Source organism: Culex pipiens, chromosome 2, assembly GCF_016801865.2.
Source record: "Culex pipiens pallens isolate TS chromosome 2, TS_CPP_V2, whole genome shotgun sequence".
NCBI classification, from domain to species: Eukaryota; Metazoa; Arthropoda; class Insecta; order Diptera; family Culicidae; genus Culex; species Culex pipiens.
The window spans coordinates 94678607-94705854 of NC_068938.1; the positions used below are offsets into that span (position 1 = coordinate 94678607).

The following is a 27248-nucleotide window of genomic DNA, read 5'->3' on the forward strand; positions in this document are numbered from 1 at the left end:
AAGGCTTCTTCGGTGGCTCCGCGAAAAAAGAATCTGAAGAAGAGAGGAGGGAAAGGAAACCAAAACAAGTTTCGTCTGGAGCTGCCGCCGCTTTGCGTTTCCGGTGACCCTTGCGCGGCCTGCTTCGATCAAGCGTGGAGAGGGGCGATTACGCGCGTGCGACGGCTTGTTGTTCTTGGTGGGAAGAGGTTATGCAATCTGGAAAGAAATTGACGAGAAAGTTGGGTTGATTTTGAGACAGAAAAATAAAACAAAACAAGCTAAAGTTGGTCAGAAAACAATAGATTCGTCAATTGACAGCTTCGATCTGTCAAACAAGTTGTCAGTTGACAGTCCACCTGTGTGTCAGCATACACTGAGAAAACTTGTCATGTCAAATTGATCATATTCTCAGCACTCTTCTCAACCTTTTGCTAGGTGGATTCTTCATAGGTTTTGTTTATGATTCTCCGTTCTAGAACTTGCGTTCGAACAGCTTTTTAATTGTAGCGCCGATTAGGGCGAGTATTCATCAATAAAACATAATGTCCATCGAGGATCGTTGAACCGTCCTGCGATAAGCGCTCTGTTTGCGCTCGATGTCGAACTGGTTACCCAGGAGAGGGCGGGCGGTTAAGTTATTCCAAATACCCAAGGGTCTATCGCTGCAACTGTAACAAGGTCAACTTGTCAAGCCGCGTTGACGACCACGCACGCACGATCTGGTCATTTTCCCACACTTTACCGTGGAGGGTAGAGCTACGCAGTGATTGATGTCGGGCTCGAGTCGTCGATAGTTTCAAGTGTCTATTTGTGTTCTCTTATCGAAGTTTGGTAAACAATTTGGAATTGAACCACTCGAATTGATTCCTCTTTTTCGGGGCCTCGACCTGGAACGGTAAGCGATAACACTAAGCACTTTGCTTGGTTGAAACCCCCCGGTAGTCCGGTTTTGGACCCGAAACGATCCATATGTTAACCTCTCGTGCTCTGCTACTCTTTAATGTGTTTTGCTTTGGTTTCCGTTCTGCGATCAAAGGTGAGCCCCAAATGGGCTCGCGCTTTGTGCAACCTCCCCAAGTCCGTCTAGGGGTAACAAGTTGGCGTGAAATCTCCCCAAGTTATCCAATAATTCTAACCTCAATCTGCCTTCCCATTCATGCTTTTCGATCCGACACGCCTCGATCGCGCGCAATTACGAAACATAAATCTCTAACAAGCTCCTATTCTCTCTCTCCTTCCCTTTCAGATCTACCCGGACCCGGAATCGGAGAAGGCCATCATGGGATCGCTGGTGTTCTGCATCCACCACAAGCAGGGCTGCAAATGGTCCGACGAGCTGCGCAAACTGAAGGTGATTATCCCGCTTCTTCTTGCCCCGCTACTTCTTAATACGTCATTTAGCAACCCTTTTAAGTCGCTTAACTAAGTATCTCTCGACACAGTGCCCGCTGAACTGCTGTTGTTTGCTTTGTTGTGGCGATTTTTCGCGCAGCTTTGCAATTTACCTACTTTTTCGGGCAACACGATTAAAAGTGCACGACCGTTTGTGGCATCTTTCGCTTAGAGTGTAGAGATCTATCATATTTGACGTCAAATGACAGCGAATAACAGTGATGCCAATTTTACAGCATTTTCAAACCTAAAATTTATTTATAATATTTTCAATTGATTCAGCAAACCCCAATGAACCGGAGGCCGCACTTGCGGATCCCAACCCTGTTTACCTCTTTTCTTCAACAACAACGCGACAGATGCAAACCTCGCGCGTTGAAACGGGCCAGGCTGAAACAGGTTTAAGCGCCGAGTCATACACCTTTCGAATTTTATTTTTCGCCACAAGGCAGCGCCGATCGCCGCAAATGGCTAACCGGTGCGGGGAGATTAATCAACGTTGGCCTACGCAAAAATGTGTGCGACGACGACGACTTTCAACAAATGCCAGCGCGCGATCCTACTTAGATTCCTGTCGTAATTATTCCTAACCTAGAACGCGGTCCGGTTTTCCGGACATTATCGCATTAATGGGATTAAACCAGTGGGGAGAATCTGTGTCGAGGGGACCGTTAAGCTGCTCAATAATGGCGAAATTCTTGGTGCGATTTGAGGCAGGAGTACTAACAAGATCTTTCTTTTTTCAGGCCCATCTGAACACCTGCAAGCATGATGCGATCCCGTGCCCGAACAAGTGCGGCTCGCAGATTCCGCGCGTCATGATGACGGATCATCTGGCCTTCACCTGCATTCTGCGCCGTGCCATCTGCGAGTTTTGCAACGTCGAGTTCACCGGACTGGGGCTGGAGGAGCACGCCGGAACGTGCAGCTCGGAGCCGATGTACTGCGAGTCCAAGTGCGGAGCGCGTGTCGTGCGCGGTCGCATGTCCATCCACCGTGCCAAAGACTGCTCCAAGAGGTTGCGCCGGTGTCCGCACTGCAGCCGGGAGTTCAGCGCCGATACGCTGTCGGCTCACGGTGCCACTTGCCCGCGGAGTCCGGTTCCGTGTCCGCAGCGGTGTGACGCGGGTCCGATGGCTCGGGCAGATTTGGACTCCCACCTGCGGGATGAGTGCAAGGCCCTGTCCGTCCCGTGCTCCTTCAAGGACGCCGGATGCCGGTTCAAGGGACCGCGCCATCTGCTGGAGGCTCACCTCGAGTCCAACACCTCGGCGCACCTCTCACTGATGGTGGCGCTATCTGGCCGTCAGGGTCAGCAAATCACCATGCTGAAGAACGCCATGGCCAAGCTGAGCACCAACTACACCGGAACGCTGCTCTGGAAGATCACCGACTGGTCCGCCAAGATGGTCGAGGCCAAGAGCAAGGACGGCCTCGAGCTGGTCTCGCCGCCCTTCTACACTAGCCAGTACGGCTACAAGCTGCAGGCCTCGATGTTCCTCAACGGAAACGGCCCCGGCGAGTCCACCCACGTGTCCGTCTACATCAAGGTCCTGCCCGGAGAGTACGACGCCCTGCTCAAGTGGCCCTTCTCGCACTCCGTCACCTTCACCCTCTTCGAGCAGGGCACCCTCGGCGGCCAGGGCGGCGTTGCCGAATCCTTCGTCCCCGACCCCTCCTGGGAGAACTTCCAGCGGCCATCCTCCGAACCGGACGCCCTCGGCTTCGGCTTCCCGCGGTTCGTCTCCCACGAGCTGCTCAACCGCCGACCCTTTGTCCGCGAAGACACCGTCTTCCTGCGCGTCAAAGTCGACCCCAGCAAGATCGTCGCCGTCTAAACGCCTTGCACGCAACATTGCATACAAAGACTCAAAAAAACAAACAAATCAACGAGAGAACAATGAACTGCATTTACGTTTACCAATCGCCACCTGTACATATAGTGCGAACGGGCGATGCTAGTATTGTAGAAAAAACCTTCCCTTCCCCCTCCCCCCACCAACCTGTACATAACAAACGGAATCGAAGAGCGTTCCCGGCCAACCCGATCCGGGAACCACTCTAACGGAAGTAAAGAGAAAAAACACTGCGGCTTGCACCAAAACTCCTGTACACACGTCCAAGCGCGAATACGAATCAGCTTGCGGAAATCTCATGTAATTTTTATGTTTAACAATTTTTGTTTACTTTTTTTATTAAGTGTGCTCAGGATCTTTTTTGTTCTTGGTCCCTCCGCGGGGGCAGAGCCCCTGCCCCTCGGTCCCAATCAAAGACACTACCGCTGGAATCATGCCAAAGTTTGCTGTTTGGATGGCTTTGCACAACTGAATTTCCACCGAAGTTCAGGCAAAGCTCATATCATAAACTCGAAAAACTGTCCCTCACCTTTTTCCATTTACCTCAAAAATGTTATCTGTTTCTCCTCCCTACTTTTTCCCCTCTTTTCCCACTTTTTCGAATTTGTTAGTCGTTAACACTGCAAAGGTCAGCGAAACGTTAGTTAGTTAGTTTTTTTTCTTGTTTAGCCTGTAAGTGAACGTCTCGAGTCATTAGGATTACTAGTTGTTCGTTAACAACACACAAATACACATAAAAACACAAATTCGGATCGAAAATGAAATCCGCAAATGCGCCACAAAGCGAATGAATGATTATTTCATAACAAACAAAACGTCTAGTGCGTAAGTCGTATTTAACCATATTAGCAACGTAAGCGGTAACACGATAGGTTTAAGGACGATCAATCAAAGACAAATACAAATCAAAATCTTGAAAAAATAGCTGGATTGTTTGCAGAAACGCTTATTTTGATGACATGCCTTGGATTTCCCGAACACAGACGTCATGGTCAGGTACCTTTCCGAGTTTAAATCAGATTATAATGAATCAAAGGTAACTCTTCAATGTAATGTAAACAAACAACTCACCCTGTTCATACAATGTAAGCCTTTAATATAGTGAATGGGATGAGATGTGTGTTTACGTCCAAGAAAAGCTCTTTTTGAATTGTTTTGAAATTCAATCTCAATAAAATAAATTTAACACTTGAAGGTATTCTTCTTGTAATTTGATCATAGTATTTTTACCTTCTCGATAGGAATGACATGGCAACATGAAATCGCAATTCCTTAAAAGTAAATATTTTGATCTAATTCGATGTGGGATAAACAAAGTAGGCGTATTTTCACGGCACGCAAATTTCTTAGATGTCATCAATTCTAACTAAAGCATCGATTCCAGTTTGTTAACAGACAGTGAATCATTCTAGTCACTTTAAGTACATTTTCCAAAGTGTTTTTTTTGTAGAAGAACATATCCAAATTAATATATAAGTCAATTAAAATAACATTTTGAACCTATACTACGAAGATGTATAGCTAGCAATCACTACTCCTGAATCACAGGACGGTTCACTGTCTAGCGTATGTCAGTTGAGTCTCCTTTTCATAGGTATCACGTAAGCTGCGAACTAGGAGAATGTTGGATAACCATGATGACTTGGAGATAACTTGGGGACACATCAAACTTTTAAAAAGGCCCAAGTGAAACAAGTAAATAATGCAACATTATAATAGAGAACCCAGGCCTTAGGATTCGTCTTTTAAGTCATTGGTATACGATTGAATCCAATTTTGATAAAATAAAGTTGAGACCAGTAACGTTATAGCGGGTTGAAGTCCGGTTTAGAAATGATTTGACGAGTTTTTGTTCTTCTGAGTTTCCATGTTTTCACGTTGAAGAAGGTCCGGTTCCTGAGGTATCGGTCTATATTTTTTCCTGAAGCATTTTTTAGTAGTTAAAATGTAGATATGTTTTCGCTGAGTTATTATTTAACCAATTTAACTTTATTACTTCTTAAAACAAAAACCTTATCAGACTAATCTTGAACTAATCAAAATGAAATCACAACTAAAAAGTAATAACACCAGCCTTCTCAATGCCGCGAGTGCGACCCGCTCAAGCTGGTCACCAGCAGCGAGTGGTCGCGCACCGTCGCGTTGCCCCGGGTGCCCTTCTTGGCCTGCTGGATGCGCTCCAGCAGGTCCATCGCGTGCGGCAGAAACGGCCGGATGGTGTGCAGCTCCACGATGCTCACGTTGTCCAGCCGGACCATTTCGCCCTCGCCCTTGAGGAACATGTCCGTCGTGGTGCGCAGCTTGGCGCACCGAATGTCCCAGATGTCCTTGATCAGCGTCTTGATCTCGTCCGATTGTGGCACGTCCTCGGGGGCCGTGTTCAGGACCAGCTTGGCCTCCACCATGTAGTGCTCGCTGGGCATTTTGGTGAAGTTCCTGAAACATTAATAACGTAACAATAAAAACGTTCAAGCTAAACAAAGACCAGTCTCACTCACCGGGACCGCTTCTCCTCTTCCTTCAGATTCTCCAGCAGCGTGACGTCCATCCAGACCGGGGGAACGATGCGGCACTTTTGCTGCTGCCTCAGGTGCATCGCAAGCCACAGTGGGATGTGCAGCGGTTGACCTCCGCGGAACGGTCCCACCGCTCCCGAGATCAGATAGATCGGATCGTGGTTGAAGTTGGGAATCACACCGATGGTGGCGTTTTCACCGATAAACTCCAGCTCGTCGGGTTCCATTTTGTGTGATTGTTGATTGATTTCGAATAACAAAAATGTAACAACCTTAACCAGGTCGTTCAAACTGTAAACTAAAACATGAACTGAACTGTTTACAAATTTGCGCGCCTTTTGCTTTGACAGTTTGGCATGAAAGTGACAGCATTGCATTTACACTGAACAAAATGATCATTTCGAAAGGTTGTAAGAATTCACTGGTTGAACCGAGGATTGAACTTCCTTTTTGTCCAGCAATCCAGTAATAAAAATTCAAATTGTTCGCGGTCTCTTTTGCAAGATTCCTACTCAAATGTAGGTGTCCGTAGGCTTGAAACGGTTAGGCAATCCAAACCTCTTTTTCAGCTAAGCTCACATCCTCCCCGGTATTCGAACTGACGACCTTTGGATTAACGAAAATTTCAGACCTGGTGTTTCTGGAGAAACAGTCCAGCAAGGGTGATCATATCAATTTGTTTTGGATAAAGTAAAAAGAAATACAGTCGACTCTACGGTTGTTAATATTGAAGGAACCATCGAAAAAGAAAATCAGTTCACAGAATGAAGACTCGATACACGCAGAAAAATGTTTTGTAGAATCAGCCTGTACGAGGTTTGTTTCAACAAAAAATTTGTTGAATATAATCAACGCAGAGTTTTCGTTGAAACAAACCTTGATTTACTCAATTCCACAAAAATCTTTTGTTGTTTTGAAAAAGTTGCTTTGACGTTTAGCGTTGATTCAACAAAAATTTTGATTTTCAAATCAACAAAATGTTTTGTTGATTCAAATATGCCTTATTTTTCTGCGTGTAGAAAATATGTTTTTTGTTGTACCTTGCTATGGGAAAGAATCATGGCAACGTTCAGCAAACAAAAGTCAAACATTCTTTGAAGCATCGTTTCTCAAAGATAGCTGTCTATGCATGCCATGAGAATGTTAAATTATTGACAACCAGTAAAGATTTTTTTAAAGCAAAGGAATCCAATGGAGAGATACTTGATGTAAAAGGGAAGGGAAAATATCAAAGAATGTAGAGAATCGAAGTATGTAGATGGTATGCAGCTTCTTTCCTCTAACTATCCCCTATCTATTTGCAATTTCGAAGGTTATTTTGTAACTTTTTTACATCCCCTGCTCAATTTGTGTACCAGTAAACTCTAACACCGTTTGAATTAGTCAGCTGTTGAAAGGTACCCCATATCTTAGCTTAGGTTAATTACTGCACTGATGTTTTAGCCAAAACAATCAAAATAATAAACGAAATGAAATGAAATGAAAAGATGGTATGCAGTTTGAAGGGACTGAAGATTTCATCGGTAAACGGAGCAATATTGAGATCTAGAAAACACTTGAAGACAAGGTCTTGTTAGGGTGATGGGACAGTATGAAACACAAAACAATAATGCATAATATTTTCTTTGGAAGAATTTTGGTTTCAAATCGCCAGTTTTGTTGACCTTTTGGAAACAAATGATTTGTTTGTTGAAATACAATCCCCACAGCCATCTTTTTTTCAGTGTCAACTGACAGCACGCTTCCCGATTGACAGATCTACTTGTCAAGCTTGACTCCCCTGCGCGACTTTTGTGTTGTTTTGTAACATCCATCACTTGCGCCCCGTACTGCCCCGTAGTGCGCTTTCGTTGGCAGAAAATTTGCAACCTTTCTGCTGTCGGAAAAATCGCACTTTCCTGCCCACATTTTGGTTCCAGTTTGTAGTTTAGTAATGCAAATCTTCTAATTCCTCAGCCGCCAGCCCTCCGAACGCGAAAATGTCCGAAACGAAGGAAATGCAAACCGAGGAGCGCGAGGCGCTGGTTTCCATCTACGAGGGCGACACTTTCTTCAAACAAATCAACGCCGAAACTTATCAATATAAGGTATGATTTAGTGGGTGGTTTGATGTAGTTGGGTAATTGTTATTGTTATTTTTAGTACGGCGAGGAAGATGGCAACAAATCGTTCCTGTTGGAAATAATCTGGCACGAGACGTACCCGAACGAACTTCCCACCATCAACATGGACACGTTCTACAATCGTAATATGTGGGTATTCTGATTGAACTAGCGGGCTAAGTCACATTCATGAATGCATGGAACCTGGATTGGCGGGGAGGAAGTCAGCTTACTGTCAGTGCGAGTTACCCTAGCAAGAATTGAAAGAGAATTTGAGTACATTGATCATACAAAAAACTGTGGTAGAAAAGTTTTCACCGGTAGATCCACCTTCGGTGGATTTTTGACAGTTCGAATTATTTCAAGAAAATCAACCGTGGTTAACCAAAATCAAATTAACAATACAACTTAGATCTATTTAATGGAGCACCGCATTTTATTGGAAGAAAAATCAATTTCCCATAAGGAATACATAGTAGAAACAGGCAAAAACTGCTCGAATGAAAGTGCTCCATTACGATTTATTTAAGTTCACCCGACTCTGAGCTTGACAGATGCTTACCTTTAACATTGCTTACCTTGTTATGTTGAGCTTATCACGGCATGTTATGTTAAAGGTAAGCAACTGTCAAGCGCTTGTTTAAAATGTTCCATGAACTTATAGAACCGCGTCTCCACCCCGGCAGGTCCCGCACGGTCAAAGACAAGATCACCTCGATCCTGAAGGAGGAGGGCGAGCAGTGGCTGGGCTGCGGAATGACGTACACCCTGTTTGAGTGCCTTAAGGACAAAGTGGAGGAGCTGCTGGTGGACGAGAACTGCAACAGTGGCGCCGACCAGGTCATCGGAACGAACGACCAGGGCGAGACGGAAGCTGGGGCGAGGCAAGACGACGGCAGCTCAGACGAGGACGAACGGGGGAACAAAGCGGGTGGGGGTGGCGCCGGCGGAGGAGGCCAAAAGAAGGAACATCTCACGAAGGCACAAAAGCGACGACAGTGGGACCGGGTGGACAACAAGGGCAACCGGCCCAGGGGTTGGGACTGGGTGGACATTGTCAAGCATCTGTCGCAGACGGGCGGAAAGCCGGAGTGAGACCTTTTTTGGGGGGATCTGCACGTGAGAAAATAAACATCTGGACCGCATAAGGAAAGTTTCTTTTTGTTCTAGCTGAGAAAGCAAACTCGCGACGTTAAAGGTAGCGGTGATAAAATTTTATAAGCGATTCAAGATAAAAACCAGTTTTAAAACGAATGCATCGTGTAACTTTGAATGCCCTTAATGTGATATTTCTGTAAGATTTTTAAAAGCAAACTACCCTAACTGCTACTGCTGCTTTAAAAAAGTGGCCACGTGTCGAAAAAATGTGCTTTCTACTCACAAAACAAGCAAAATACATAGTTCCATTTTCTCCCTCGCGTCCTACCAAAACGACACTGTGCCGTTAGCCTGCCCTCATAATTGTCAAGTGTTTATGGGAAAATAGGATTTTTCTTGGTACTAAATAATGCTACTGAGCAGTTCTCTAGGATTTCGGTCATTCGATTTTTTTTGTATTTTTTAATCCGACTGAAACTTTTTTGGTGCCTTCGGTATGCCCAAAGAAGCCATTTTGCATCATTAGTTTGTCCATATAATTTTCCATACAAATTCGGCAGCTGTCCATACAAAAATGATGTATGAAAATTCAAAAATCTGTATCTTTTGAAGGAATTTTTTGATCGATTTGGTGTCTTCGGCAAAGTTGTAGGTATGGATACGGACTACACTGGAAAAAAATAATACACGGTAAAAAAAATTTGGTGATTTTTTTATTTAACTTTTTATCACTAAAACTTGATTTACAAAAAAACACTATTTTTAATTTTTTTTATTTTTTGATATGTTTTAGAAGGCATAAAATGCCAACTTTTCAGAAATTTCCAGCTTGTGCAAAAAATCACTGACCGAGTTATGAATTTTTTAATCAATACTGATTTTTTCAAAAAATCGAAATTTTGGTCGTAAAAATTTTTCAACTTCATTTTTCGATGTAAAATCAAATTTGCAATCAAAAAGTACTTTACTGAAATTTTGATAAAGTGCACCGTTTTCAAGTTATAGCCATATTTAAGTGACTTTTTTGAAAATAGTCGCAGTTTTTCATTTTTTTAAATTAGTGCACATGTTTGCCCAGTTTTGAAAAAAATATTTTTGAAAAGCTGAGAAAATTCTCTATATTTTGCTTATTTGGACTTTGTTGATACGACCTTTAGTTGCTGAGATATTGCAATGCAAAGGTTTAAAAACAGGAAAATTGATGTTTTCTAAGTTTCACCCAAACAACCCACCATTTTCTATCGTCAATATCTCAGCAACTAATGGTCCGATTTTCAATGTTAATATATGAAACATTTGTGAAATTTTCCGATCTCTTCGAAAAAAATATTTTTGGAATTTTCAAATCAAGACTAACATTTCACAAAGGCCAAACATTCAATATTACGCCCTTTTAAAATGTTTGTCTTGATTTGAAAATTCCAAAAATATTTTTTTCGAAAAGATCGGAAAATTTCACAATTGTTTCATATATTAACATTGAAAATCGGACCATTAGTTGCTGAGATATTGACGATAGAAAATGGTGGGTTGTTTGGGTGAAACTTAGAAAACATCAATTTTCCTGTTTTTAAACCTTTGCATTGCAATATCTCAGCAACTAAAGGTCGTATCAACATAGTCCGAATAAGCAAAATATAGAGAATTTTCTCAGCTTTTCAAAAGTATTTTTTTTCAAAACTGGGCAAACATGTGCACTAATTTAAAAAAAATGAAAAACTGCGACTATTTTCAAAAAAGTCACTTAAATATGGCTATAACTTGAAAACGGTGCACTTTATCAAAATTTCAGTAAAGTACTTTTTGATTGCAAATTTGATTTTACATCGAAAAATGAAGTTGAAAAATTTTTACGACCAAAATTTCGATTTTTTGAAAAAATCAGTATTGATTAAAAAATTCATAACTCGGTCAGTGATTTTTTGCACAACCTGGAAATTTCTGAAAAGTTGGCATTTTATGCCTTCTAAAACATATCAAAAAATAAAAAAAATTAAAAATAGTGTTTTTTTGTAAATCAAGTTTTAGTGATAAAAAGTTAAATAAAAAAATCACCAAATTTTTTTTTACCGTGTATTATTTTTTCCAGTGTAGTCCGTATCCATACCTACAACTTTGCCGAAGACACCAAATCGATCAAAAAATTCCTTCAAAAGATACAGATTTTTGAATTTTCATACATCATTTTTGTATGGACAGCTGCCGAATTTGTATGGAAAATTATATGGACAAACTAATGATGCAAAATGGCTTCTTTGGGCATACTGAAGGCACCAAAAAAGTTTCAGCCGGATTAAAAAATACAAAAATTAAAATTGAAGAAAAAAGACCGATTTCGTAGAGAATTGCTCTACTACTACCGAGAATGCTACCGCGATTTCCATTGGAGATCATTAGTAATCAGTTGTCCTATCATTGCTCATGACTACAATGTGACTAAGTGAATTGTCATGGTCATGGATTTGTGACGGAGCTGACGGATTACGCTAAATCGATCACCATTTGCGAATTCATTGCCATAATGCTTTGTTGTCACCATTTTGTACAGATTTGAAATCAGTTCCTTAATATGTGGCCTTTACAGATCCACAATACTTAATTTAAAATCTTAGATGTATATTTCAAATCCTATTTTTTGTGACTACGCGCTCACGCACACTATCAAAACAAACATTTTCACGTGTAGAAGGGGTGTCAAACAGGTCAAACTAAAAAGTGACCCCGTTCGTTTGACAACAGTTTGATTGTATATCGTATCATTCGAACCAGAGCTTGTGACCAGTCGACATTTTTGTGACAGTTGACTGAGCTCGTCTTTCGTTTTCGCTTCGACCGCTTGACTTTCGATCACTTTCCCCATGACAGCAATCAATGTAAGCAAAACAATGTAAATCAGGCCAATGAGAGTTTGTAAACAAAGCGTGTACCCTGATGCACTCACGTCAGTGGATGTTGTGAGCAAGGGAATGATGAAATGAGAGAAATCACAAATCCGCATTAATAATGCCAAGATTGTTCAGGTGTAAACCGAAAATGCGATCAAAATGTAAGGTGGACGAATAAGGCTCTTAACTGCTTATTTCATTATCGGTGTACAGGACGCCGCACCATTTAATCATTTTGTGACGTTCATTAAATTTTGCAGCCAAAAACCAGTTATAAAAATGAAAAAAATAAAATTCTTTTTCAAATTTTCTTTCTTGATTTGTGTTCACCTACGTCCAAAACCAAGATTGTTTACTGTTTACTCTTTGGTCCGACAGGTTTGGTCTGACAGCTTTATCATGGGTTTTGGTCTGGTCTAGGCGAGGGATGGTGTTGGGGATTCTTCCCGGACAAAGTGACATTAGTTTTTGTTTACAACCCCACATTGGCTTATTTTGTTTTGCTTGCATAGAGTTATCTAAGCCCGAGCTCACGCACACTAGCACCCAATTTCTGTTCTATTCCCGTACCCGCAAAAAAAAAAATTTCTACAGAATTGTGCGTACCGTAAACTGGGGTGACTTTACTAGGCCGGGGTGACATTGACAGAAATTCGATTTGGCCACTAATTTTGATACATCCAATGTACTTTTCTGCAACCTTCTATTTTGCAGCAGTTCTGCAATGGAGCAAGAAAAGGGAAAGCGATTTTACATAAGAAAAGTACGGGAAGGTTTTGGTCAAGGTTTTGTTGCAACTTCAGCCTCTCTCATTGCAGAAGTACTGCGGTATACGCACTTCCGAAGGAACCGGTCAAGCAAAATTTCAAATGGGCAGCAGCGGCAGCGAAAGCAAGCCAGAGAGGGTGAAGAAAAGCTCCAAGAAATCGTCCCCTTTCCTTAGTTTTGCTGTTCGTAAAGTAACTTTTGTTGCAGAATTCTGCAGTACGGGGACCACACAAGCAAGAAAGAGATAGGGAAAAGAGAAAGAGAGTTGGAGTGTTGAGTTCGACATTCTTTCGAGTAAACTTCGTGTGTGTCAACTGACGGTTGCATCTAAAGTGATGATCGGGTCAAAGCGAGCATCTTTTTTCACATGGATGACGTAGAAAAATAGTTGTTTTAGAACATCTAACAGAATTCTGTTCCAGAAGTGCTGGTTCAGAATTTAATGTTTTCCATTAGGGGATTGAAATGATAACAACGAATAGATCGATTTCGCGCAGATTCCGTCCATCATGATATGACTGTACGAAGTGTGATGTTCTCATCAGGAGAAGAGCCGCCAGGGACAACTCCAAACTATGGCTACCGTAGATTATGAACTCTTCTATCTCTCACTAACAGGGTTTTCTTTATTTTCTGGGAATGTGTAGAAAAATAGTACTTCTATACGCTACGATAGAGTGATTCATCGCTAAATTGTTAATAGCTAACGGTTTTTTTAAATTGTTGTCGGACTGATCGCTTCACAGGTGGTGCGGACACGTGTTGGTTACTTTTGTTTTGGTTTTCTAGTTCACTTACTCGCTAAAACGTTCGATGTTTCATTTACGCTTAAATTTCCCTTTGTTTAAATTTTCGGTTTGAACTTCCTTGCTGGTTTGGTCCGAAATATGGTTGCGCGGTTGCGTTTGTTTAAATTGAGACTAGATTGCTTGTTTGGCACCCTAATAGTCGTTTTCTCTTTTTGCTGTTTTAATTTGTTCGTTTTAAAAAATGGAAGGTTTTGAATGATTTGGTAAAATTGCGCAACTTGACCACACTTGCCAGATTCTCTAAACGCTAGGTTTTGTTTCTGATACACGCTAAAAGTGCTGAGTTAAAATACTTACCGGACGAGGTGTGCCGCAAAAGTGCCTTGACCCTGTCCAGCTTATATCCTCCAGTCCAGCCGGTACTCGTCGGTTTTGAGCAGATGGGCCTGCACGTTCCAGCCCTCGCGCTGGGCCATGCTGAGGAATTCGTTCCACTTGTTCTGGGTCTCCCAGAAGCGATCGCGCAGCTGGCTCTTGTCCTGCAGGTACGAGGCCACGTAAAAGTACGACTTGATAATGTCCAGCGGTTTCACGGTGAAGTGCAGGTACACTCCGACGTAGTGGCGGGTTTCCGCGAGCAGAAACTTTTCCCGCGAGTCGAAACAGGCGATCACGTTCTCCAGGTCGTAACAGTTGCGGTAGTACTGGGCCAGCTCGCGCGCCGAGCAGCCGATTTTGACGCGAGCGGTTAGCGAAACCGTCTGCCCGATGGTGACCCGTTCCAGCTTGTTGACCTGCTGGGGCGAGAGCATCGTGCCGGACTTGAAGTACTCTTCCAGCGCGATCAGATAGCGGGCCTCGTTGAAGGTGCGCAGACAGACCGCCTTGACGGCTTTGATGTTGGCGTAGATGTGCAGCAGCGTTACGAACAGGAACAGACCGTATAAAACTCTAGAAGGTAGAAAATTGATTATGAGCAAGTCATGCGATCTAAAAACAAAACATACCTCTGATTCTGCACGTGCGTAAGCAAACCCAACCCAACGAAGGACGCAATCAAATTTACGCAAGTTTCCTGGGCGCTATCTTTTGAAGCCACGTCCGCCAGATTACCCCGGAGAGCGTGGTGCTGCGTTAAGGCGGACCTCGTAGCACCTCCAGCCACACCGACAATCGCCTTCATCGTACTGGTGGCGCACAGGATGTACGTCGAAACCTTCGGATACAGCGGCAACACGAACAGATCGACGCCCATCGCAATATCGTTCAGGATGTCAGCCCGGATACGCCACTTCTTCGAGTCGATGTCCAGTTCCGTCCTGGAAAAATCTCATTTTTAAAGAGATACATGTAAGTTTTGAAGGTTCATTCAGTCTTACCCCTTCCACCAGGCGAAAAGAATCCGTCCAAAGTGTCCCATGCCGTCCTTCAGTACCCAGGTGATCGTTGCCGACAGTGGATTCGCGACGTCACTGCCCACTCCAACACCCTTGAGAATGGCGTGCGTCGTGAGGGTGCCTGCAATTCGGCTTAAGGTTACTTAACTTGATCCTAATATCATCTCTGCTCTGAAATGTATTCCTTACAGAAATCAACCATACAATGATATCAATAATTATAATTATTCTGGGCTTATAAAACTCTACAGATAAACCGTCAACTGCCATTCTGTAGATATGCATGTTGAACCTTCTCTACAAGTTTTAACTAACCTTACGAAGAAATAACTAGAATAACGTCTAATGTACTTTATCACCAGCTCCCTGAGAGCATGGAATTGTTACGCCTTTTCCGAGTTAAGAAACTACCCAACCAGGAGAAAACTTTGTAGTGACGAGACGCTGTTTCTCGGAACAGCCACGTAAATAAGTAGTGTGGTTTTTACTACAGTTTGCACGCTTGAGTCGCGATTTATGCTGCAGGAATAGTCATGTCCTGTTCTGGTCTTGATGTTTGTCGGAGTCGCAATCAAAGTCAACACTATCATTTATTCTGCATGAAAATTAATTCTGCAATTGAGATTTTCTGTTAGCTGACCTCTATAATAGAAGTCTAAAATAAACTCTGCACTAAAATTCAATCTAAACTGAAGGCGATATCATACTGACATCAGATTATTACCTACTTCACTTTACTTTTACTGCTTAAACAATCAAGAGCTATCTTCAGATGCGTTGCCATCTAACTCGGTTCTCTTCTTCTCTCCAATTCTGACACGAAACTCCCACACTTTCCAGACTTTGCTCCACTTGGTTCAACCAACTAGCAAGTTGCGCCCCCCTCCGCCACGTTCCTCTGAATTAAACACCAACATCATCGGATTTATTATCTCGTTCGATTCGTCCGGCCCACCGGATTCGGCCAGCTTTGACGACCTTCCGAATACTTGGCTAGCCGTAGAGTTGCGCCAGCTTGTGGTTCATCCTTCTCCTCTATACACTGTTTTCACTAACTCAGATCGTCTTTAGTACTCACCGTTCAAAAACCTCAAGATGTTTGCAGGTCCGCCTTGAGCATCGTCCACGTATCGTGCCCGTAGAGAAAACCCGGTCTTATCAGCGTTTCGTACATGGTGAACTTTGTACGACGGTAAATTAGACCAACCCTTAAGTTGTTGTCCGAAGTGAACAACGATTCGAGGTACATAAACTCCTCCACAAACTCAAACTCGTCTCCGTCGATAGTCACATTCGGTCCTATGCGAGCCCTAAGGGATTTCTCCTGCCAGCAGATACTTCGTTTCCACCACATTCACCCTCAATCCAACCTTCCCCACTTTCTGCTTCAATTCAGTGTACTTCCTAGCCATCTCCTCGATCGTACTGCCTTATATGTTAATCCTACTCCTAGATCAAATTTACTTTGACATCAATTCTACTCTGAATTCTAATCGGCATTATTCTGCTCAACATCATTTACTTAGAACTAAAACTGCTCCTATGGTAACCCAAAGTAAATCCCCCCCCCTTTCTTACCACTGATGGTACTGCAAAAGGCCTGCACGGTGTCCCACTTTTGGTACGCCAGGTAGTCGCTGCTCACGCTGTCCGGGTAGCCCGCCGGCAGGAACAGATTCTGGAAGAACCGCTTCAAGCTGAGCCGCTTCCGGAGCTTGGGCCGCTCGCCCTTCACCGTCACCCGGACCACCGAGTCCTGGTCTGAAAACACACACACGCAGACACAAAAGAAAGCAATAAAACATCCCCCTCTCGCCACATGAATTTTTAATCCGACCAGGACGAAATTGCAGCAACAGTGTAAGTAAGTTCTGCAAATCATTAAAAATTCAAGCGCGGTACTTACTGTCCGGGGTCACGTAGAGAATCTCCTCCCCGGTGGAGCCGTACTGCTCGCGGAAGTGGATCTTCATCGCGCCTGGATGCCTTCCCCGGGGGAACCGAACGAACTTTCTGCGTCTCTGGTACGTGGTGCGACGGGAGGAATCGGCTGCGACGGGTGTAGAATTGACGGGTTTACCTGGTTCTGTTGCGCGAATTTCCGACAGCAATCAATCGCAGCGAAACATCGGGACACGTCCTGAGACGTTTTGCTTGCGTGTGAAAATTTTGCGATTGTTGATTTTTTTCTTCTTCTCTCCTGTTGACAGTGGATTGACAGTGTTTTTTGTTTGACAGCAACGTAAACAAGCAACCAGTCCTGGGGAGAGTCTGGCCATAGACTAATAAAAGACTACACAGTGGACTCTGAACCATGACTCAACCTTTTTATGACCCCTCGGCAGGACCGGTTCACTGTCAAAAATGACGGATCGATATGTCATCAACTGGCAGCTCTGACTTTGACATGACATTTCGCGCAATGTTATTGTTTATGTTTTTGTTTTGATTCAAACGGAACAAGTTCCGGATGAGGACGATGATTACGGAGTGACCACTAGTAAATCCCGCTCTTTCACCAAACAAATATTGCTGCACAGCTGATTGACTTCTTCGCAGGCTGCTACCTTGATTGCAAAGGAAAACAAAAATAAACAAGATGCGCGCGTAAATCAGCACAAAACGAAATCGAAAAAGTCAGCGCTGCCAGGTCGATCTGTCATACGAGGGGCTAGCCGATGCGGTTCACCGTGGTACCCGCGGTTCACAGCTTATGAGTCATACTTTTTTGAAAATTTTGTTCGGAGTGTTTAGTCTTTAATTAGTCTATGGTCTGGCTGCGTACTGAACGAAGGAGAAGGTGCTCGAAGAAAGAAAAAAATCTTGTCGAGCAGTTTGCATCGAGCAGTGTATTGCGGGTTGCGGTGGGTTCAGGCGTATTTCACCTGATAATTTTAATTTCAAGTACGGACTTCAAATATCTTGCGATTATTTAGTTTAGATAGCTGGATTTCGTATGGCATCCTGGATTACCTATCATTGATTCTTATGTGTTATGTTTAGTCGATTTGTAATATCTCAAAATTGTCAAGCTTGTTGGACTGGACCCTTTAGCTCGTAGCAGTGCTTTAGTATCAGTTCAACGACGTGGTGCTGACAAGCTAGTGGAAGAAGCGCCTTGTTCAGTATTTTCGGCAAAATAGTAATGACACCACCTTTGCACCCAGAACTTATAGTGCCACAACTTTGTCTTCAAGATCCCTTGTTTTGATAGCGCCAGCGACAGCTTCTTTCTTCACTACTGCTTTACCATTTGGCAAAGCAGGGACTGTCAAAAGTTTTGCTATTCCTTCGCCGGTTATCAGTATCGGTAGTCGATCTTCTTTTATCACTGAAACATTGTTTGGGATCAGCTTTCCGTTCCAATGACTGTTAAGGGGACATCTGGCTTAAACTCTGGTTGTCAATAAACAAATCAAAAAATAGACTACCTGGGTAGCCTTCTGTATCTCATCCTGACTCTCCTCATTGTGTTATGAACCAGCGCGTAATTTTTCACATCATGATTCTGTGTACATGTTTGTCTAGAATCATTGCAGGCTTCCGGTTCGAATTTCCTGCATATTCTAGTACTTCGATCACACTCGGAGTTGTTGAATTCCGTTCTAATTTTGAACAGTTGATTCCCTTTCAGAATCCTATAAACTGTTGAAAATTAGGCTTTGCTTTGTTTATTTTATCATTTTGCACGATTTTTATTAGGTTTAATGAGTTTTTCGCTGTACGCATGTTCTTTCTCTCATTCTTTATCTGTGTGACACAAACTTTATTACCTGCTAAGATAATTTCAGCATTAATTTGAACTTCATCTTGAGACCACCCCTAGCTAACATTTCGCAATGAGCGCCCGTTTAATGCCCTCCTAATTACGCTAATTCTCACAAATTCCCAGCGACAGCGCCAACCGGGATTTATTTCAAACCCAGTCCAGATTAATCATGAACTACCTGCGACTCCAAAACTACTCGAGGTCAACGTCACAGCAGCAGCGTCTTCGCACCCCGGGCAAAATTACGCCAGCCCAGTCCTCCGTTTATACAAAGTAAATCATGTGTAGGGGTTTAATTCAATGTCTACTTCTTGGAACTAATAATAAAAAGCTCAGCCGCGCGCACGCCAACCGATTTGGCTCTCCTTAATTCGTTTCGCGCGCCTACATCACCTGAAGAACTTATTTCGCGCAGCACCTCAGAACGCAATAAAGACTTAATTTATTTTTTCGTATTCTGCACTCTGGTTTTGATTAATGGAAAGTTGTTTCCCATCTTGACGCCACCAGAATGAGCAAACACAAAGTCTGGAACCGGCTGAGGTGGCCACTGATTGGAATTAATACATTTAATCGAACGAACGCTGATCGAGCGTAAATGTTTGAAAATGTATCCTTTTATTGTGTCGTGGCGTCACTTTCGTAGGGGGGAATTGAATTTGACGGTTGATTTTCCAGCTCGATGAGTTTGCATGTGCGTCGCGTGCAACAGAATATCCCACCCAAATCGAAACGAGACTGGTGGTGACAATCAGCCTGATTTTGTTGGACGTTAAAAGTGGCAATTGTGGCGAGTTTAAGGATTATTTTTAGTCGTCGTTTACACAGTAATAAAATGTGTAATTGTGCCGTCTTTTTTTCTTCTTATTAGCAATTAATCTACGCGAAATGCCAAACAAGTTCTTCTCAAAGAGCAGTTAGAGCGGATGCCTGTCTACTAGAAGGTCCGTGGTGATACTATATTTTTTCTGACAAAATAGATTTACCCATTTTTAGATGAAATGCTTATTAAGAAAGTTGAAGGTGAGATCGGCATTTTTAATAATTATGAATACAAGTTGTTTATGAAATCGGCGATGCGGTTGTATTCATGCAGAAGCTGTCTTTATTGTTTGATTCCGTTTGAAAACCTGGGTTAGTGAAAATCGTCCCTGCTTGTTGGATCAGCTTCGCTAGAATAAGCGATGTTTTTTTTCCAGGAAGAGCTGCAGGATTCCAAAATCATCCAGGAAATGTATCTGCAACATCGCAGAATGACATCTCGCTGCAGTTGCTCGTCATGCGTAAAAAAGAAAAATCTCTTCTAACCGATCGAAACGTGACAATTTTTTTAGCAAAAATGTCAAAAACTAGACAAAATAAAACACATACTACCGTCATCAGGGGTGACATTGGGTCTGGAGGGTGAGATTGGGTCATACAAAAATGCTGAAATTTGTATGACCCAATCTCACCCCCAGACCCAATGTCACCCTTGATTATAAAACAGCTCATTTACCAGTAAGACAAATTTCATGCTTGTACTTGAATAGCATCCTAATTTGTAGATGTAAACAAAGGAGATCATTCGAAAATCACGGTGCGCATTCTCTCTATTCATCACCCACATAAAGAACTGTTCGAAAAAAAAAACAAAATAACAAAAAGCACAAAATGTGCACCTTTCTTGAATTATTCTGCGAAATGAAGAAAGCATTCTTGTAATTATATTTTAGTTTTTTCTGGGCTGTAACTCCTAAGTATGTTTTAAGTTAAACTTTCTGCCCCCCTTTTTGTGACTATTTCCACAGTTATACACCCAGAACTGGGCATCGGCATACGAGAGGATAAAGAGCCCGGTTCGGTAGTAAAATGGTACGGACGGAGACGATAAATCCCGAAATTAGCGAGAGTACTTTACTCATGGGTTCATTTTCCAAAAAAGTTCATCTATAAAAAAAGTACCAGTACCGAGACTCGAACCCAAGACCTTCGTCATATTGAACCGTGCCTTTGCCCTATGGGCTACCATGGTTCAGTGACTATGTGGCAGTCATTTGTCCATATAAGCCACTCAATAGGACGAACTGTTTCAATGAACGAATGAACACGCGAGAGGTCTTTAGTCTCGCAATTTGTAAGAAAACTGTTTTTGTTGTTGTTTGTTGTTCTAGGAAATTTGGGTCCTGGAGCACCGAATCATTTTAGCATGGTGCACCCAATGATTCAAAAAAAAAAAAAAAAAAAATCAAACCATCCACATTAACGACCCCCGGGTCTTATGTGGTCTCTAGGGCTAGTGATTATTCACGGCGAAAAAAATGAAATTACGCGGCATGCCAATTTCAAAACATTGGAATTTCACGGCAATTTCGCGGTACTCAAAAATCTGCCTAAAATTAACGCAAAATTGTGTTATTTAAGAGTAGTTGTGTACAGGAAAGTTACTAAAAAAGTAATCAGTTGTTTAAGATACAAATATTATCCCCTGACACAATGTTTTTAAGACAGTACGAAAATTGTGAGTTCAATTTCGTGAAATTTTGCCAACTTTTTACTATAGGAATTTACGATTCATCCTAATTTTACTAATACATTTTTTTAAATTTATTTTGCTAAAATATCTTTTAAACGAAGTACATCCTTCAATATAAATAAAAAATATTCACAGCTATACGATAAATCCATTCAAATTTTGTTTGCAAATGGTTTTCAGGAATAGTGAAATTTGAGTATTTAGCCAAAAAAAAAAACAGTTTTGTTTACCATTTCGTCGTTTGTGTGCTTTGTTGTGACGCGTCTGCTGAAAAAAGAAAGGACGTGTCATAAGATAGCACACAAGCGACGATTCGTTATTGATAAGTCCAGAAAATTAGAAAATGTGGCAAAGTGCTTAAAACAAGTTCTAGAAACATAAACAACTTTATTTTTGTACAAAATTTCGTTTTTACAGAGATTCAAAAATTAATAGCAAAACTGCTCTGCAGTTTCTTTCTTTGCAGTTTTGAAAATCGTCCGTTCACATTTTGTGTGAAATGTTAAATCATGTTTTGAACGTTAAATTGTATTATCCAAATCATGTTACAACCAAAGCTTATTTCGCTGGAACTTTTCGTAAAACATAGTAATAAACAATATTTTCGAAAATGAGTCTCAAAATGTGTTGCGGCAACTGGCAACGGTTATTAGGCGAGGTGGACTGTTTCTTCGATCGAGCGGACTGTAAACACTCGCGGATTTGTGGGACTTACTTTCGGACAAATCAAACACGCGGAAGTTCACTTTTCTCTCCAAAAAACTTCTATTTACCGATCTATTTACAAGGTAAGATGTTCTTTCGTTGCGATCCTTCGTGCGACTTGGTTCCTTCTTGCTCGTTTGCGCGCGAACTCTCGTCGTCGCGCCGTTGTTTTTAGTTCTGTCAGGTTGGCAGCGGCGTTCTGTCAGTGGGGCAGGGGTGGGGTTGCGCACACTGGTTTGGAACTGCCTATTTCTTGGTCAAACTTCGGCGTTGGCCGAACATTCTCCCCCCGGGTTGAAGGCTCGGCTTCTAAAGTCAAACCCGCTAGGAGAGAATCAGCCGCTGGTCTCGCTGGAGTTCGTTGGTGGTTCAAGCTCTTGGACCAGATGCGCATGCTTCGTCCCGAACTTGCTGCCATCTGGTGGTGATCTTTGGTTGGTTGAGTGGTTGAGTGGGAGGCACAGATCGGCTGCATACCCGGATCCCAAATCAAACGGGGCTTCTTTACGGTGCTGGTGAAGACAACGGACTGCAGCAGCTTCTCCGCAAACCTTCTGGCTGCGCGGACACGGTCAGTTGATGGTGCGACGTTGCCGTTGAACAGCTGGCAGCTGTACGTCTCACTCTTGTGGTTTGGCTTCGTGGCTGCGTCCTCTTGGACGACAGGTGCTGTGCAAACGGGCTGTGCACTGCTCGGAAGCGAACGGTCCTCGACGTTCACTTCGTCGGCTTCAGCTGGCTGCAGTGAGCGAGCTTCCTCGTTCGTCACTGCCTGGTTCGTGGTGTTACCGGGATCTTCGTCGATCAGTCCAGCTGTCTCCGGCCTTGCAACAGCTTGCGAGTCATCGGATTCGGCGTCTTCTCGTTCTGCGTCGGCTGGTAGCAGTGAACCAAGTTCCACTGGCTGACACCAGCCAACGTCAAGGTCACCGTGGATCCGCTCTTCCGACCGCTGCATAGGGATTACGTCCGAATCGCCGGACATGTCGACGTCACCTCGAACTCTTGTCGAGACTTCGTGTCGAACCACTTTAGGTTCGGCGGGCGGTTGCATCTCGTTATGCATTTCAGAGAGTTTCTGCGGTTGGAGGGATCTGTCTGGCATGTTTTGGGAGGCTCCACTGGATGCAAAGCAGTCGGTACACAAGTGGCAACCGTTGCACCGCGTGCACAACGGGTCGCCACGCTCTGTGGTTGCGTTGGATGGGCTCGAGAGGAGTTGGATTGTGGCACATACCTTGGGAGCTGCTACAGCTGGATCGACGGGTTCGTCTTTTCCGGCACTCGATGGTGGCTGGTGCTGGTATTGCTGAAAAACAGTGGCTTGAACGGGTTGGGAAAGCAGTGCGCTACTGAGGGCTACCATTTTCAGGTTGGCTCCTTGGAGTAGCCCCTCAATCTCTGCGCATTCCAAGTCATTGGCGTCTCGTTCATCGGCAAAAAGACCACTCTCCTCAACATCTCGCAGCACTTGATCCAACTCACCGTAGAATCGCTCGATGTTCTTCGCGAACACCCGGAACTCTGGCAAGGATGGCAGTTGTTGGTCTTCTTCAAGGGTGGAAAGTCGGCCTTGGAGTAGCAGGATCTTTAGCTTGAGCTGGCGTCGTTTGTTGGCCAAGCTCTTCGCGGACCTCGGTTGTCCGGCGGGGTTCATCTTCTCAGGTGCAATGCTTTATCGGAATGTTGGTGCTCCGCCGTGATCGCACTCTTGGCGACACGACAGCAGCAGCGGTCTTCAGCTGAGCTCACTGAAACGCTGCTTCCTCGGGTCTCTTCTGCGCGTGCAGCAAAAAACACTTTTGGTCGGGGTGTCACACTTACCCTCAAGCGCAACACTTTTCTTTTCGGGATGTCTCGTCGCAGCCACACCTTCCGGAACCTTCCTACTGGCGCTTGCAGCAGGCCCTTTCCGTCAGCGCTGTGGCCTCGACGCAGCTGAATTTGCGAACCGTCCCACTGACACTTGCAGCGGGTCGCGTTCCGATCTTCTTCCGTGTGCAGCTGGAGCGACCGCCAAATCCGCAGCGGTACTGCGAACTGGAATGTTCCACGCTTGGGAACCACACAAAATGGCGTCGCTACGCTCACCACACACACACTCACACGCACAGGTTTTTACGCGAACATTTTCACTTTTTGCGGGCTCTTGCCGCCACTGTTTCCGCCGTTCTTTAGGCCACGGAGTCGCCTTCGGGAATGTTCTCGAATCTCACTGTCCCGAATCGTGTTGCACCTTTTTCAGTGACAAGATGGCGGCTCGTGCCTCCTCCTCACCAAGCACACACAAACAACACTTTCCTGCCGGTGGCCAGGAACCACTTCCGGCTCACTTCCTTCTGCCCGACGCGGTCACTTTCTTCAACCTTCCGTCGGCGTTTTTTTTTTCCGGTTAGCCGTGCTGCAGGACACAGAATCACGGCACGTTTTCACGCGGAGCAATCGACACGATCGCGAGATGGAGGACAAGATTTTCCTCATCCGGAGGAACGCGAGATGTTCTGCGGAGTCGTTTTACACAAGATGGCGACCATCCGGTTGGTCCGCCGCCACTCGTCACTTTCACTTTGTGCGTACTGTCCGATCCGTCCGTTGGCCTTCTGTCCGGTTCGAATGGACCAAATGTTGCGGCAACTGGCAACGGTTATTAGGCGAGGTGGACTGTTTCTTCGATCGAGCGGACTGTAAACACTCGCGGATTTGTGGGACTTACTTTCGGACAAATCAAACACGCGGAAGTTCACTTTTCTCTCCAAAAAACTTCTATTTACCGATCTATTTACAAGGTAAGATGTTCTTTCGTTGCGATCCTTCGTGCGACTTGGTTCCTTCTTGCTCGTTTGCGCGCGAACTCTCGTCGTCGCGCCGTTGTTTTTAGTTCTGTCAGGTTGGCAGCGGCGTTCTGTCAGTGGGGCAGGGGTGGGGTTGCGCACACTGGTTTGGAACTGCCTATTTCTTGGTCAAACTTCGGCGTTGGCCGAACAAAATGCCTATTGAATTCTTGTGTATTGCTTACATAAAAAAAAAACTCGATATTCAAATACACTTAGGGACAATTGGTAAATTAATTAATAAGAATTTCGCGGCATTTCACGGTATTAACGAAATTTCACGGTCAAGGGCAAATTTAACGGATTACGCGGTTTCCGTGAAATCGCGAAAAATCACAAGCCCTAGTGGTCTCTATTGCAAGTTTCTGCTCGAACCTAGGAGTCCGAAAGCTTGAATGGGGAGAGCACCCAAACCTCTTTTACTCCAAGGAACCTTCCACCCCAGTGTTTGAACTGACGACCTTTGGATTGTGAGTCCAACCGCCGCCAGCGATTCCACCGGAGTAGGCTTGGTTTGGTGTGTTGTTTGTACTTATGGCATGGAGACGACTCCTACACCTGGAATGACTTAACGGCATAACAACCAAGGCCGGGACCGACATTTTACTTCCTCACCCGATGGAAGGTTGCAGCAGATGGGAATCGAACCCAGAATCATCCGCTTACAAAGCGGACAGCGTAACCATTCGGCCACGCACTGCCACACCCAATGATTCATTGATCTAAAATAACAGAAACACATTTGGTTGGTACATTGGCATTGATCATCAAGTTTTCACAGCAGCGAGTTGGCCGTGCGGGTTGGGGCGTGGACTTTGTAAGCCAGATATAACTACACAGAAAAAAAAATCATGGTAATATTACATCTGGGAAGGAGTACATCTTTTATGTCAGAAAAAAGGTGTAATTTTACCTCTGGAAATGTGTAATTTTACCACTTTTCTGGTGTAATGTTACTTTTTCAGTCTAAATTGAGGTAAAATTACATCATAAAAGAGGTAATATTCAACCTTCCAAAATTAAAGCTTCCAAATTTACATTATTTTTTTCTGTGCAGAAAAAAAAATCATGGTAATATTACATCTGGGAAGGGGTACATCTTTTATGTCAGAAAAAAGGTGTAATTTTACATCTGGAAATGTGTAATTTTACCACTTTTCTGTTGTAATGTCATTTTTTCAGTCTTAATTGAGGTAAAATTATATCATAAAAGAGGTAATATTCAACCTTCCAAAATTAAAGCTTCCAAATTTACATTATTTTTTTCTGTGTAGGTTTCCGTTTTTTTTCCTTTCGTCTGCCAGATGTAAATTTAAACCTTACTAGAGGTAAAATTAATGCTTTTTTCTGACATAAAAGATGTATCCCTTTTTAGATGTAATTTTACCATGTTTTTTTACTGTGTAGGCGTCAATCAACCTAAGGCATTTTCCAGGATGTCCTCGAAAGTCTGGCTGCGATAGGATTAGACTAGATTAGAAACTGTTTTTTTTGCTGTTTTTATAGCAGATTAAGTGCACAAGATGAATTGTTTGTTTGTGCACAGAATTCCCATACAAACTAAAATAAGCTCTAATCAATGGTTAAGCCAACATAATCTGTATATTTTCAAAAACAACAGATTGCATTGCCTTTAGAAAGTGTGTATCAACATAAATTTGTGAAAAACAAGATTTTTTTTCCACATTTTCCAACAACATGTATGACGTGTCACAAGTGTGCACGATCATTTTGATGATAAATTGGTTTATGTCACAAGTGTGCATTGCGAGTTCCCAAAATTGGGTTGAAGCATCTTGTAGTGTTTGTTGAGTATAGCAAAACGTCATAATTAACTCATTTACGACCAAAATTGTTTATATCACAAGATGGCACATAGCAGACGAATTGTTTTTTGCTAATTTTAATAAATTGATGAAAAAACATTGAAAACAAGTTATATTTTTTTACATCTAAAAACATCTTTTCTGGAAGAACAATTATTCGAAATTGGATATTTGTATTTATTGAAATAATGAACATTCAATTTATTTACTAGACATTTAAGTTATTTCCTAAATTTAAATTTCTAAATTTCTAAAATTTATTCTTTTATTTATGTTGTTCAAAGAAATCGCAGCATGATTCCCACAAACCACATTTTGCATAACTCTTCCCAGCTCAGCGAGTGGCCGTGTATTGAACCCTTGTTTACTGTCAACTTGGCGCTCGCCGGAAACAAATATTTGAAATTTCTCAATTCATAGAGCTCACATATGTAATCTCCAAGCGGATATTTTAACGTTTTGCTTTTTATCACCACCCTTCAAGACAAGTTCCCGCTGGGATCAACGTACTTGGCGAACATATCGTAGCAAATTTAAGCAAATATTTCAGGTTGTTTTTTATGTGCTCTGCTTTGAACAAATTGTCTGCCAATAAGATGTCTTAGAAGTAGATATCACGATCGTGACGACAATATATTAGCTTACAAGACAGAAAAGGCAAAAATAGTTGAATAATATTGCCTGAGGTGAAAGTCAATCGAAAACAATGTGTCATCGATTCTCTTTTTAATTATGTTTAAAATTTTCAATTATCATTCCAACGACAAATTCGTGAAAGAAATTCATGATTTACTTGATTCTGTTCCATGTATCTATCATTTATAATTTATTCCTTCTATTAAACCCATTTAAAAATA

At 43.0% G+C, this 27248-nt stretch overlaps 5 protein-coding genes across 7 annotated transcripts in view; 2 read left to right on the forward strand and 3 right to left on the reverse strand.

The window, feature by feature from the left end:
* The window catches only part of LOC120415481 (TNF receptor-associated factor 4), a 109325-nt gene extending 105170 nt beyond the window's left edge, over nucleotides 1–4155 (forward strand). For both annotated transcript variants that reach the window (XM_039577047.2, XM_039577046.2), the window contains 2 exons: nucleotides 1229–1333; nucleotides 2121–4155. In XM_039577047.2, the coding sequence (XP_039432981.1) occupies nucleotides 1229–1333; nucleotides 2121–3212 (1197 nt within the window). In that variant the 3' untranslated portion in view covers nucleotides 3213–4155. The remainder of the gene's footprint in view (nucleotides 1–1228; nucleotides 1334–2120) is intronic.
* On the reverse strand, nucleotides 96–16953 carry LOC120415482 (RUS family member 1). 2 transcript variants are annotated; one of them, XM_039577048.2, is made up of 6 exons: nucleotides 16652–16953; nucleotides 16324–16506; nucleotides 14728–14866; nucleotides 14356–14667; nucleotides 13706–14299; nucleotides 96–198 (listed from the first exon to the last, which is right to left on the reverse strand). In XM_039577048.2, exons 1-5 carry the CDS (start codon nucleotides 16716–16718, stop codon nucleotides 13747–13749), a joined length of 1254 nt encoding a protein of 417 aa, XP_039432982.1. In that variant the 5' UTR covers nucleotides 16719–16953; the 3' UTR covers nucleotides 96–198; nucleotides 13706–13746. The 2 variants fall into 2 exon arrangements, with proteins under 2 accessions (XP_039432982.1, XP_052565061.1); XM_052709101.1 differs by lacking the exon at nucleotides 96–198 and having other exon boundaries at nucleotides 12360–14299.
* Nucleotides 5187–6099, reverse strand: LOC120415483 (probable DNA replication complex GINS protein PSF2). Its single transcript, XM_039577049.2, has 2 exons — nucleotides 5729–6099; nucleotides 5187–5666 (listed from the first exon to the last, which is right to left on the reverse strand). The coding sequence occupies exons 1-2, from the start codon at nucleotides 5971–5973 to the stop codon at nucleotides 5309–5311; spliced, it is 603 nt and encodes a 200-aa protein (XP_039432983.1). The 5' UTR covers nucleotides 5974–6099; the 3' UTR covers nucleotides 5187–5308.
* Nucleotides 7550–9001, forward strand: LOC120415484 (RWD domain-containing protein 4). The gene is made up of 3 exons (XM_039577052.2): nucleotides 7550–7833; nucleotides 7889–7998; nucleotides 8535–9001. Exons 1-3 carry the CDS (start codon nucleotides 7726–7728, stop codon nucleotides 8941–8943), a joined length of 627 nt encoding a protein of 208 aa, XP_039432986.1. The 5' UTR covers nucleotides 7550–7725; the 3' UTR covers nucleotides 8944–9001.
* A 4884-nt stretch (nucleotides 16954–21837) lies between the features above and the next one.
* LOC120415457 (uncharacterized) lies at nucleotides 21838–23391 on the reverse strand. The gene has a single exon (XM_039577000.1). The coding sequence runs from the start codon at nucleotides 23389–23391 to the stop codon at nucleotides 21937–21939; it is 1455 nt and encodes a 484-aa protein (XP_039432934.1). The 3' UTR covers nucleotides 21838–21936.
* Nucleotides 23392–27248: the final 3857 nt, after the last annotated feature.